The sequence below is a fragment of the Dreissena polymorpha genome, chromosome 5, assembly GCF_020536995.1.
Source record: "Dreissena polymorpha isolate Duluth1 chromosome 5, UMN_Dpol_1.0, whole genome shotgun sequence".
NCBI lineage: Eukaryota > Metazoa > Mollusca > Bivalvia > Myida > Dreissenidae > Dreissena > Dreissena polymorpha.
The window spans coordinates 112664980-112676856 of record NC_068359.1 but is presented as its reverse complement, the minus strand read 5'-3'; the positions used below and the strand labels follow the sequence as shown (position 1 = coordinate 112676856).

Sequence of the window (11877 nt, the reverse complement as noted above, 5' to 3'; positions counted from 1 at the left end):
TAGCCGCATAAACGCCTTGAGTTGTATTATACGTCAAAATATACTAAATAGTTTCCCAATATAATTCAATGTAAAAGCGACAACTTTAAGCCAAAATAAATGCAAATTTTTTCACATAGAGACCCCAATAACCATACCTTTTCTTAAAGGCCATTCTAAGCGGAATCGATTTATGCAATAAAAAAGATATGTCATGTACAATGCAAGAAAGAACTTGACACAAATCAAAATCGACTGTTTTTGCAACTTTTTTTTCGGCCGTTTCTTAGTGGAATGTAACCTTTTTCAGTGCAAGGCTTTACTAAAGTCTCCAAGTTAATCATTTTTCAGGGATTCGGTCGTGAACACATAATTATGCCCTACCATTATCTTCGAAAGATTAAACCCGAACAATAGTTTAAAGTGTAAAACATGCCTTCGAGTCAACTATGATATTTGTTTAGAGAGTACAGAGAGTACTACATGAAACGTTTGTATAGTATATTGTAACCTTATAACTACACCGGCTAGACTACACATTTGCAACCGGTGTTATATCAATAATTTCGTTCTTCTAATCAAGCGGTCCGATTCGATTAACAGTTTATGCGACCCGAAGTGAATTCGAGCCATCCAAATAAAAGAACATCCGAAAATTGTGACCGGGACTGTGGAAACGGTTCGAGCCATTCGATAATTCGAAGCTCGCGAATTCAAGCAATCCGACAAAATTTTATGGTTTGCAGTCAACCTAAGTCAACCAGCACGGTAGGCAACTCGCACGGTTTTCGTTTTGCATAGGGTGTTGTTAGGTGTTGCGCGCTTAGCAACGATAACATTATACGATTTTTCATCCTTTTTTTGCGTACCGGTTAAGTTCAGTCAGTTGTTGTCTAGCCGATGTAGTTAATACAACTCAAGGCGTATGCGGCTACATGTTTATTCAGTAATGTCTAAGCTGCAAGTGTTTAACAAACTGTATAGGTTACAATATAATATGAATTAAGGCAAAGCCTCAAAGCGAGCTCGATTAATGTTTAATAGAAGAAACTAACAAAAAACTTTAATTAAGATTATATTTAAATAAAATTATTATAGGCACTTCCTAACAGAAGAACGTGGAGTTTGTAAAGACTGGTAATAATATAGGCACTGGTATAAAAAAATATTATTATGTTAATCAGCAATTAAACAACAAACAGGCCATATTAAAGGGTTTCATGTGACATAAATTTTAGCACAAAACCCCGCCCAAAACAGATTGTCACACTATCAGTTGCCAGCCTTGCAACCACACGTTAACCTACGACGGTCAGATCGGGATTCGAACCCGAATCCACCTATGAGCCATCTGATGATATTGATCATATGATATTTGCCTGGGTTGCTCTTCCAATTAAGCTATCTGACCTTTTGAAAATATATAGGTAATCTGCAATGCTGTATAATAGCATGATTACCTTGCTTAGGAAAATTTTACAAAGAATTACATTAAATTGATATTCTGTTATGATTTAGAACAGTATATTGTCAGTTCAAAAGCTCACATGAGTAAATGCTTGAAAAGCCTACACAAGCTTCCGTTTGTAAAAATGATGCTAATTAATTTGCTGACTGTGTATAGTTGAGATAAAATCACCTTATTTTGCACAAATCTGGTAAAATATATATAGTTTGAATACCAACTGCGGAAAAGAGCAACAGAACAGTCCTTGTAACTTAATAACTCTAATATTTTAATAAGTAATTATCTAAACCATAAAGTAACCTATACCTCGATAATACAGGGGTTTCACTGGCCCGAAAAAGTTGTCGCCCCTTTTTCGCGGCGTGAAAACTGTCGGTTATTCCAATCTTATTAATAAGAAAAATCATTCAAAGAAACCTCTATACTACATTCATGTCATTGACTATATTATCACTTTAATAAGTATGTTATTACATAAAAAACAATAAGTTCCTTCATAAATCATACCTTCATAAGTCTTAATAAGCTTTATTTGTATATAAATAACATTTTTTCAACTTGATAAACAACACAGGTAACCAAAACAATATAATAATGTTAACATCAATGTATTAAACAGTATGCTGCATAAATGTTTCATAATTAATTATTTAAACATAGAATCACACCAATGTACATCATTTGAAAGGGAAAAAGACATATAAAACATCAGAAAATAAAGCTCACTTCAAATTGTTAAACAGTTATATTTGGTCATTTGGACATAATATCCATCAGCTTCTGGTGTTAAAACGTTTTCTGTAAGTGGTGGATGATTTCCCAGTTCAATTAAATAAATGTTTTTCACGCCTATTTCCTGACAGAAAGGCCCAGATAATTGCCATCATCCAGTCTAGTTGTCTGAAATAACATAAAACATATTTTTACAAACTATCAACAACAAACCAACACATAAATGTCACTATCTTTAAATGTCCGAATTTTAACATATCCGAAATATAGTAAATCAAGTGAATTATATACTTTTTATTTCACAAATTGTTAGTATCTTAATCAAAATATATCCTTCACAGAACATTAAATAATGAAACTATTAAACAGAAATGCTCACACATACCTGTTGAAACAAGTTTTTATTTGTTTTTGCGGAGAAAATAAATGCTTTTGCCAGCCCCATGGTTTTGAATAAAGAAATAGAGGCCCTAATAATAATTATAATTATTGATCATCGTGACAGTTTGCCCCCGTGTTACTTAATTTATTGCTCAATATCATAAAGGAGCTGTTAATCTGATTATAACCCCCATTAAACTTGACAATAGCAGTAAAAACACCGTTTGTAACACACGCTTCAGTGATTTCAATTTGGACTCTGCACTGTAGGTCGCTTACATTGTCGTAAATCAATATTTACAACTGACAGACGCTGGCCGCTAATGCTCGGTCGCTTGCTTTCGATTTGCAGTACATTTTTGGATAGGATTTTACCGATTTTTTTTAATTCGCCATTTTTTAAAAATTGGAGCCACTTTAAAAAATTGAGCGCCATTTGGCGCCAATAAATGGCGCCAATGGCGATCGAAAGCGAAACCCCTGATAATAGACCAATTCAAATTAAGGGTCTGTATAGTCCCGCGCTCATGATCATCAAGATGCTTTTCTTAAAAATTGCGCGAGACCCGACAAGATTTGCAAAACTGGGGGCTATTTATTTCCTGTTTACATTGCTCTGTTCTCGAACGTGAATATGTGACATAACAAAATGGAAGATAAAGTTTTCGATCAAGAATTGTTTTCAGCGCTAGAGTGGACAGATAATTTAAATTGTGTTCCAGATTTTGACATTGAAAAACTAAAACATTATTTGATTCAAAGCCAGGAAAAGTCGTTTGACAAAGGAAGTGTTAGAGCTTTCAAGTCGTTGAAAGCTTTTAAATATTTCGAGGAAGGCTTTGTCCAGAGACTGCGACATGCAGAGACATTCGTAGCAAACACAAAGGCGTACGCAATTCACGCCAAAGTACTTGCATATTACCAAGGAAAAGCCTACCAAACATACGTGGCCCTTGAGAAGGAGACTGGCTTCCCCATTGGAGGTTCTTGTGCTTGCGTTGCAGGGTAAATAAAATGTTTTAGTTATGCATCATTTTAAACATACTTTACATATCCTTTGTTAATCTTCTCACTTTATTACTTTATCACATTGGCCAACTATTTCTTGCCAAAATAATTATTGATTTTGTTAAAGGGGCTGTTCTCTCAAATCAGTTGTGACAATTCTGTTACTTCTACTACTAATACAATGGTCATAAACTGTACAGACATATTTTTAATCTATAGGTTTATGTATTGAACACATGATTATATTTACAGAGTTCTTACTGTAGAATTTCTTAGTGATCAATATATATATATTTATTAGTTAACTTCAGGAGAGGCGAAGCATGCAGTCATATCGCAGCGATCCTGTTTGCTGTAGAGGATTTCATCGCCAAGGGGCTCAATCAGTCTACAGACAAGCCAACCTGCACTGACCGGCTGTGCACATGGAATGCTCCATCAAAACAAAATGTGGAACCGGAAACCATCCACAACATAAGAATAGTAAAGTGAGTATTTTGTTCACTAATCTTGTAGGCTAAAAAATTTAATTAATTCTTGAACAGGCCATGTTTTATGATATACATCTGCAATTGTTACTCTACTTCCTTCATTAAGAAATATTTACAAGGTATATAATGTACATGAAGAATCTGCATACATTTTCTATGTCATGATATTGTTTTATGTTGTATTATTCATTTATATTTGCTTGAAATGCATAGTTGTAGATTAGCAATTATGAACATATGATTCTTAACAAAAAGAGTTCTATATAAATTTGGAATAAAATAACAATAGTAACATTTTAAAACTGTTACACCTTTTAAATTTTCACAAAAATATTTTAGAGGTTTATTTTTTAACTTTAATCCTAATTTTATCTTCACTTTTTGTCCTTATATATTTATCTTAAATAATTTAAATCATTTTTTTCTTTCAGGCAATCTCATGGAAAACAACTAAAAAACCATGTGACTTTTGATGGAATCGGGTTTGATCCACGACAGGCCGGAGACCGACAGGTTGATCAGGTCAGGAAGAATGAGCTGGTGCAAGCTTTGAAAAGAAGCAATTCAAAGTGTAATTTCCTTAAGTATCAAACTGTTCCTGACAATGCTTCATGTAAGACTGTTCAATCACGCAGAGAACATTCCATGGATGATTACACTGTCAACATTTTTCCTCCATCTGTAATGAACATAAGTGTCAAGTGTGAGGAAGCCGGACCAAATACGGCAGCTGGAACGCATGACCATTGGCCAGTCTAACAGTGAAAGATGGAAGAAGGCGAGGAAATAACGACTTGTAACGTAATGTACATATACTATATATAATAATAAGAATTTATCTCATTGTACATTATGGTGTTGTTATTGTCGTGTTATTGTTGTATAAACAAACTAATTTAGGAAATAGAACCTTGAGCTTTGGAAATTGATTATGTAGATGTGTAATGTAATGGGTTATAATGAATATATTATTATTATTGTTGTATAAACCAACTAATTTAGGAAATAGAACCTTGAAATTTAGAAATTGATTATGTAGATGTGTAATATAATGAATATATTATTCTTATGAGTTTATTTTATGAAAGGATAATGGGTATATTTCAGTAATATGTATATGGAAAGTTAAGATGAAGTTTGTACGTAATGTAAGACCTGGTTAAGATTTATTTAAAGTAAGAAAGCAAACACACTCAGGGTGGGGTATAATTGGAATCAATAACATGGAAAGTCAGACCTGATTAAATCCAAATAAGAACACATTGAGTCCAGAGTCAGCATATAGATACGAGATTATAAGTAACACTCATGGTCAATAAACAGCACAGATGAAAAGGTCACCTATTGTCTGGGGTACAAAAGTCATAGTACTGACGAAAGTAACAGAATTACTCTATATCAATAAAAATTGATTAGTACCAATATATATTGATTAAATTTTAGTATATCCGCCAAGCAAGTGAATACATGAAAAAGTGTTCCTTCTAGAATATTCTGACGAATCAACCAATGAATAATAACCATACTAGCTGAGGACCAATCAAAAGTTTAAAAGAAAAATATGCAAATCAATATGGGGGACAAAATGGGGATGTTTGGAGGGAGAGCGGCACTCTGCGGTTGTGTTAGGAAAATACAACAGATAGACTTAGAAAATAATGTTTAAACTATAAGTACAATTTTGATGTTAGAGAACAGAGTAAAATAAAAGAAATATTTTAGACATCAGAGACTTGTTTTATCTTCACTAAGTACACTCGATTACATGACAGACTTACGGCCTCAAATTTCCATAAGGTGTTCAAGATGAAAGCCACCACAAACCCCAAAGTGACCCTGGAAACCCTGCTGTGCAAGAATGTAAGGCAGACACCAGCGATGGCCTTTGGCATTGCTAAAGAAGAGGAGGCAGCCCAACACTACACCAGTGCAACAGAAATTCAGCTCACGAAGAGAGGCCTTGTTGTAGATTCTAAATACTAGAGTTGCGACACCTTAAGGGTTTTGCGTGATGGAATGAGTGGAGAGATCAAATCAAATTGAAAATTGATTATTTCTAAAAAAAAAATTGGTACGAAAAAATATGTGGGTACGAAAAAAAAACAAATTTGGGTACGAAATTTTTTTTGAGTACAAACAAAAAAGGGTACGAACAAAATAAGGGTAGGAAAAACTATTTGGGTACGAAAATGGGTACGAATAAAAAATAAGGTAAGAAAAATATTGGGTACGAAAAAAATTGAGTACAAACAAATGGTTACGAACAAAATTTGGGTACGAACAAAATTGTGAACGAAAAAAAATGGGTTAGAATAAAATGTGGGTAGGAAAAAAACAAATTTGGTTACGAAAACAAATTAGAGTACGAAAAAATATAGGGAACGAAAAAAATTAGAGTACGAAAAACTTTTTAGGTACGAAAAAAATGGGTACGAATAAAAAATTTGGGTATGAAACAAATTTTGGTACGAAAAAAATGGGTACAAAAAAAATTGGGTACGAAATTTTTTTGGTACAAATAACATTTGGGTACGAAAAAGAATCTTTATATTTAATTAATCTTGTATAAATAGTACTCTTTAAATAGTTCTTAATCAGTGAAGTGAAAAAACTGTATTACCACTACTTTGCAAGACACAAGCAGTGCAAAAAATAATTCTATTTTTTTTTGGGTACGAACAAATTTGGGTACGAAAAACATTTGGGTACGAAAATTTTTTGGGTAAGATAAAAAAATTGGGTACGAAACAATTTTGGTACGATAAACATTTGGGTACGAAAAAAATGGGTGCGAAAAAAAAAATTTGGTACGAACAAATTTGGGTACAAAAAACATTTGGGTACAAACAAAATGGGTACGAAAAACAATTTGGGTACGAAAAAAATTGGGGATGAAAAAAATGGATACGAGAAAAAAATGGGTACGAAAAAAAAATGGGTACAAAATATTTTAGGTACGATTTTTTTTAATTTAAAATCAATTTTGAATTGTCTAGTGCGTGAATTGTCTCGTGGGGGTGAATTGTCTTGGGGTTGCTATTAACGCTACATGTTCTTCCGGCCAAGCCACGTGTTTATAGCGATTGCGCAATAAAAAACACCACTTTTTCGTAATTTTATCAAAAACTGGATTTTTTCCAGATATGACGAATACGCCAACAGGTAGATCACATTCTGGTCCATATACATGTCAAGTTTCAGCACAAGTGTTAGGCCAGTTTTCAAGCGCCCCAAATCGCAGCTATATACTGGAGCTTAATGAATTTTAGTCGTCATTATCATTCGATCAATTGAACGTCATCAATGATGACGTCCAATACATCACTCATTCCATACCAGTATTTAGGGGCCTCTGTTGACAGGATGTCCAAGGATTGTTGTAGAATTGTAGAAATATAAACCCTGTCATCCTGGAAACTGAGTAGGGACAGTGCAGTGAAAAAACTGAAGTGCTTGAAATTATATGAAAACAATGAAGTGGAAGTGAACATGAACCATGAATGAAGTATTCAGGTGCAAAAACAAATGGGGATTTTAGGCATTAAGAAGTGTGACTTTGTTCTCTGCACCGAGTTGGATATATTCATTGTTGAGGTGCCCTTTGACCCGTGTTTCTGGGAGAGGTGTAGAAAAAGCTGATTGACTTCTATGAAAATCTTGTGCTGTCTGAGATATTGTAGCCCAGGATGAAGTTTGGCTTGAACCCCTTCAGATATGAGTTTGCATTATAAGTCTCAATGGAAATGACATATAGATATCAGTGTGTGCAGTGTGCTGTCAATAAAATTAATTTGAAGTCAGTCATATCTTTAGCAAGAATATTACTGTTGATCATAATTTTAACCAATGCAATTGAGTGATCTGTGAAAAATAATGTTAGTTTAAAACTTCCAAATTTCATCTTTTTGTATAAAAAATGTATAATATAATGTGTTTGTATATGTTATGTGGATCAGTAATTTTATAGAATTATTTTTTGCACTGCTTGTGTCTTGCAAAGTAGTGGTAATACAGTTTTTTCACTTCACTGATTAAGAACTATTTAAAGAGTAATATTTATACAAGATTAATTAAATATAATGATTCTATATTGATCCTACAAATGAACATTTTTTCTTGTCTTGTGTGGGATATAACAATGCTATTTATTAAAGGGGCCTTTTCACAGATTTTGGCATTTTTTAACTTATTCATTAAATGCTTTATATCATTAAATGTAAACATTGGATCGTAAAAGCTCCAGTAAAAAATCAAGAATAAAATTAAAAAAAGGAAAAGAACATTGCCCGGACCAGGTTTCGAACCAGTGACCCCTGGAGTCCTGCCAGCGTCCTGAAGTAAAAACGCTCTAGCCTACTGAGCTATTCCGCCGAATACATATACTTGAAGTATTTTATACATTATATAAGCAATCTTCGTAGTTTCGCAAAATTTAACGACAAAAACAGAACTCTCCAAATTATTCAATCGTTTCGCGTTGCAACGCTTTATAATTTTTAGGTTTTAAAATCGTCAAAAGATGCATATAATGGCTATATTAGACCATGGTAAATGTTCAGTATTACTGTTTCCTCACAAATATCATAACTAAAACGAAAATTTGCGAATCTGAAACAACTTTTTTCAATTTTGTCAATTTACCAAAGCGTGAAAAGATCCCTTTAATGTACTGTTTAACTATGACAATTATCACAGTTATTGTCTCATTTCAGTGTGAGACAAAGCTTCATTCAGATGAAATAGTGCAATAATAAGTGATGTGTGTGTTGTTGTTTTTTTTAAAACAAATTAATATGCTAATAATAACAGTTCTTTAAATATGCCTATTTATTGAAGACCAATGTGCTGAATAAAGTTTGTGTTATATGTTTTTGTTGTGTTTCATTCAGTTTTTCAGTCAATCCATTCTTTTATTATAAAAATATTGTATGTTTCCATTAACCTGACCTGCCTTTATGTTGTGTGTGCAGACCATTTAAAACACTAGCAATCTTTAACCCTTTCCCTCTCAGAGGCAAAGTGAAAAGGGCTATGTGCAAACAGCACAAAACCAGAACAGCCTGCGAGTAACTCGCAGTCTGTTCAGGTTTTATGCTGTTTGCTGCTCAACAGTATTTGAGGGTTGGATGAGAAGCCTTAAAAACTTGAAGAATCTAGTAAGAAAGGTTTTTAATTAAATATAACGTTGTAAGGGACTGCAAATGCGTGAAAATACATAACAAAGTGGTTAAGGGTTAATTGCAGTTTTGTTTGTAACTTGAACATGTTCTCAAACACGTGTCCATTCCAACTTAAAAATATAATGCATTGTGTTCCATGCGCTTTTTGTCAATGTTAGTGGAAACAAACCACATATCTATTTTCGCCTGATGAAAGTGAATGCTATTCATAAATCAAAAGGGGTAGGAATATGTTTTTGTCAAAATCATCACCATAATCATTGTGTATCATCATCATTTACATGTATCATAATTACCACCATTACAGTATACATCATCGCAATGTATAAGTAATCTTCACCACCAGAAGCATCATTCTTGTTATTCTTTGAACACAAGTTGAAAAAAACAACAGCAATTATCTTTTTAATTCAATTACTTCTTAACATCAAACAACAAGTTTGTGTAGATGACAACTAATAACAGTCTCAATTACTCAGATTTCAATATAGGTGTTTGGAAGTTTGTCAGGTATGCACATGTTTTAAATATGTCATCCGCAACCATCTGCAGAGTAACTGGCATTGTTCCACATAATATGGAAAATGTCTTTATTCGCTGTATTGCTCGCTCCACATGAATACGAACTTCTGCAATTCGACGTGTCTCCTCCACCTGTTCAGAAGTCAATTGGTAACTTCCACTGCGGAATGGTGGCATGTTCAGATGAGCACCTAGTTCATACAAATGTGCCTGAATGTCAAAACCACGATCTGCCATTATATTGTCACCTACTTCAATCAGTTTCAAAAGTCCACTATGCTTTACTATAAATTTATCTGACCCAGACCCACCAAACAATGAGGAAATAAATACAACAGTTCCATCAGGTGTGATTCCTACCAAAATTTTATGTGTTTCTATGCTTGTAGTTGAACCAGGTCTGATGCTGTGCTTTCAGAGCAGATGGTTTTTAGCTCATCTATTTTTTGAAAAAAAATTATGAGCTATTGTCATCACCTTGGCGTCGGCGTCTGCGTCGGCGTTGGAGTCCTGTTAAGTTTTGCGTTTAGGTCCATTTTTCTCAGAAAGTATCAATGCTATTGCATTCAAACTTGGTACACTTACTTACTATCATGAGAGGACTGGGCAGGCAAAGTTAGATAACTCTGGCGTGCAATTTGACAGAATTATGTGCCCTTTTTATACTTAGAAAATTGAAAATTTTGATTAAGTTTTGCGTTTAGGTCCACTTTTCTCAGAAAGTATCAATGCTATTGCATTCAAACTTGGTACACTTACTTACTATCATGAGGGGACTGGGCAGGCAAAGTTGGATAACTCTGGCGTGCATTTTGACAGAATTATGTGCCCTTTTTATACTTAGAAAATTGAAAATTTTGGTTAAGTTTTGTGTTTAGGTCCATTTTATTCCGTAAGTATCAAAGCTATTGCTTTCATACTTGCAACACTTATTAACTATCATAAGGGGACTGTGCAGGCAAAGTAATGTAACTCTGACTGGCATTTTGACAGAATTGTGGGCCCTTTTTATACTAAGAAAATTGAAAATTTGGTTAAGTTTTGTGTTTAGGTCCACTTTATTCCTACAGTATCAAAGCTATTGCTTTCATACTTGCAACACTTATTAACTATCATAAGGGGACTGTGCAGGCAAAGTTATGTAACTCTGATTGGCATTTGGACGGAATTATGGGCCCTTTATACTTAGAAAATTGAAAATTTGCTTAAGTTTTGTGTTTTGGTCCACTTTACCCCTAAAGTATCATAGATATTGCTTTCATACTTGGAACACTTGCAAACTATCATAAGGGTACAGTAAAAGGACAAGTTGCATAACTCTGGTTGTCATTTTTACATAATTATGGCCCTTTTTTGACTTAGTAACTTTGAATATATGGTTAAATTTTGCGTTTCGATCCACATTACTTCTATACTATCAAGGCTATTGCTTTCAACTTCAAATACTTTCATGCTATCATGAGGTTACTGTACCTGGCAAGTTGAATTTTACCTTCACCTTTGAATGACCTTGACTCAAGGTCAAATTATTAAATTTTGCTAAAATTGCCATAACTTCTTTATTTATGATTAGATTTGATTGATACTTTGACAAAACTACTCTTACCTGACATACCACAATAGACTCCACCCAAACCATCCCCCGTGCCCTCCCCCCGAATCCCTCCCCCCTATTTTTTTTTTTTTAAGATCATCTCACAAATGACCACCACACCCTCACACTATACCCCCACCCCACCCCACAAATGTCTTTTTTTTTTTGAAACGGTTAAAAAACGCAAATATTTATTTTTATTATTTTATGTTTGAAATACCGTCCAACCATCGCAACCCAAGAATCCCCCCACCCACCCCAATTATTTATTATTTGTTTTCCTTGTTTTTCGCATTTTTGGAAAATTATGTAATAAATGTCCACACCCCCACACTATACACCCCGCTTCACTCCACCCCTCCCTCCTTTGTGATTGAAAATGAGAGTCCCTTCACCTTTAAAAAGAAAATAGATGAGCGGTCTGCACCCGCAAGGCGATGCTCTTGTTGAACAAATATTTCTGTACAGTCAATAATCAATCTGGTGTTTGGGTTTTTGGAAAATGAAGAAGGCACATTCCTT

At 34.0% G+C, this 11877-nt stretch overlaps 2 protein-coding genes across 9 annotated transcripts in view; both read left to right on the top strand.

Annotated features, from left to right (window-relative positions):
* Positions 1-537: 537 nt before the first annotated feature.
* The window catches only part of LOC127880903 (E3 ubiquitin/ISG15 ligase TRIM25-like), a 285579-nt gene continuing 274239 nt past the window's right edge, over positions 538-11877 (top strand). For 5 of the 7 annotated variants that reach the window (XR_008049811.1, XR_008049808.1, XR_008049809.1 and 2 more), the window contains exon 1: positions 565-658. Coding sequence is in view for 1 of the 7 variants with exons in the window: in XM_052428393.1 (XP_052284353.1) it covers positions 586-658 (73 nt within the window). In the remaining 6 variants the exon portion in view is untranslated. Of the gene's footprint in view, positions 748-11877 lie in introns of all 7 variants that reach the window. The other 2 variants (XM_052428397.1, XM_052428394.1) reach the window with 1 other exon arrangement.
* Positions 759-6453, top strand: LOC127880922 (uncharacterized). 2 transcript variants are annotated; one of them, XM_052428435.1, is made up of 4 exons: positions 759-3565; positions 3880-4056; positions 4491-4865; positions 5857-6453. In XM_052428435.1, the coding sequence occupies exons 1-3, from the start codon at positions 3210-3212 to the stop codon at positions 4816-4818; spliced, it is 861 nt and encodes a 286-aa protein (XP_052284395.1). In that variant the 5' UTR covers positions 759-3209; the 3' UTR covers positions 4819-4865; positions 5857-6453. The 2 variants fall into 2 exon arrangements, with proteins under 2 accessions (XP_052284395.1, XP_052284394.1); XM_052428434.1 differs by lacking the exon at positions 5857-6453 and having other exon boundaries at positions 4491-4968.

What these genes read in the sequence shown, in the direction of transcription:
- LOC127880922 (XM_052428435.1), top strand. Translation starts at nt 3,210, where the DNA reads ATGGAAGATAAAGTTTTCGATCAAGAATTGTTTTCAGCGCTAGAGTGG. An exon ending in TCTTGTGCTTGCGTTGCAGG is followed by an intron (nt 3,566 to 3,879) that starts GTAAATAAAATG and finishes AGTTAACTTCAG; the next exon opens with GAGAGGCGAAGCATGCAGTC. An exon ending in CACAACATAAGAATAGTAAA is followed by an intron (nt 4,057 to 4,490) that starts GTGAGTATTTTG and finishes TTTTTCTTTCAG; the next exon opens with GCAATCTCATGGAAAACAAC.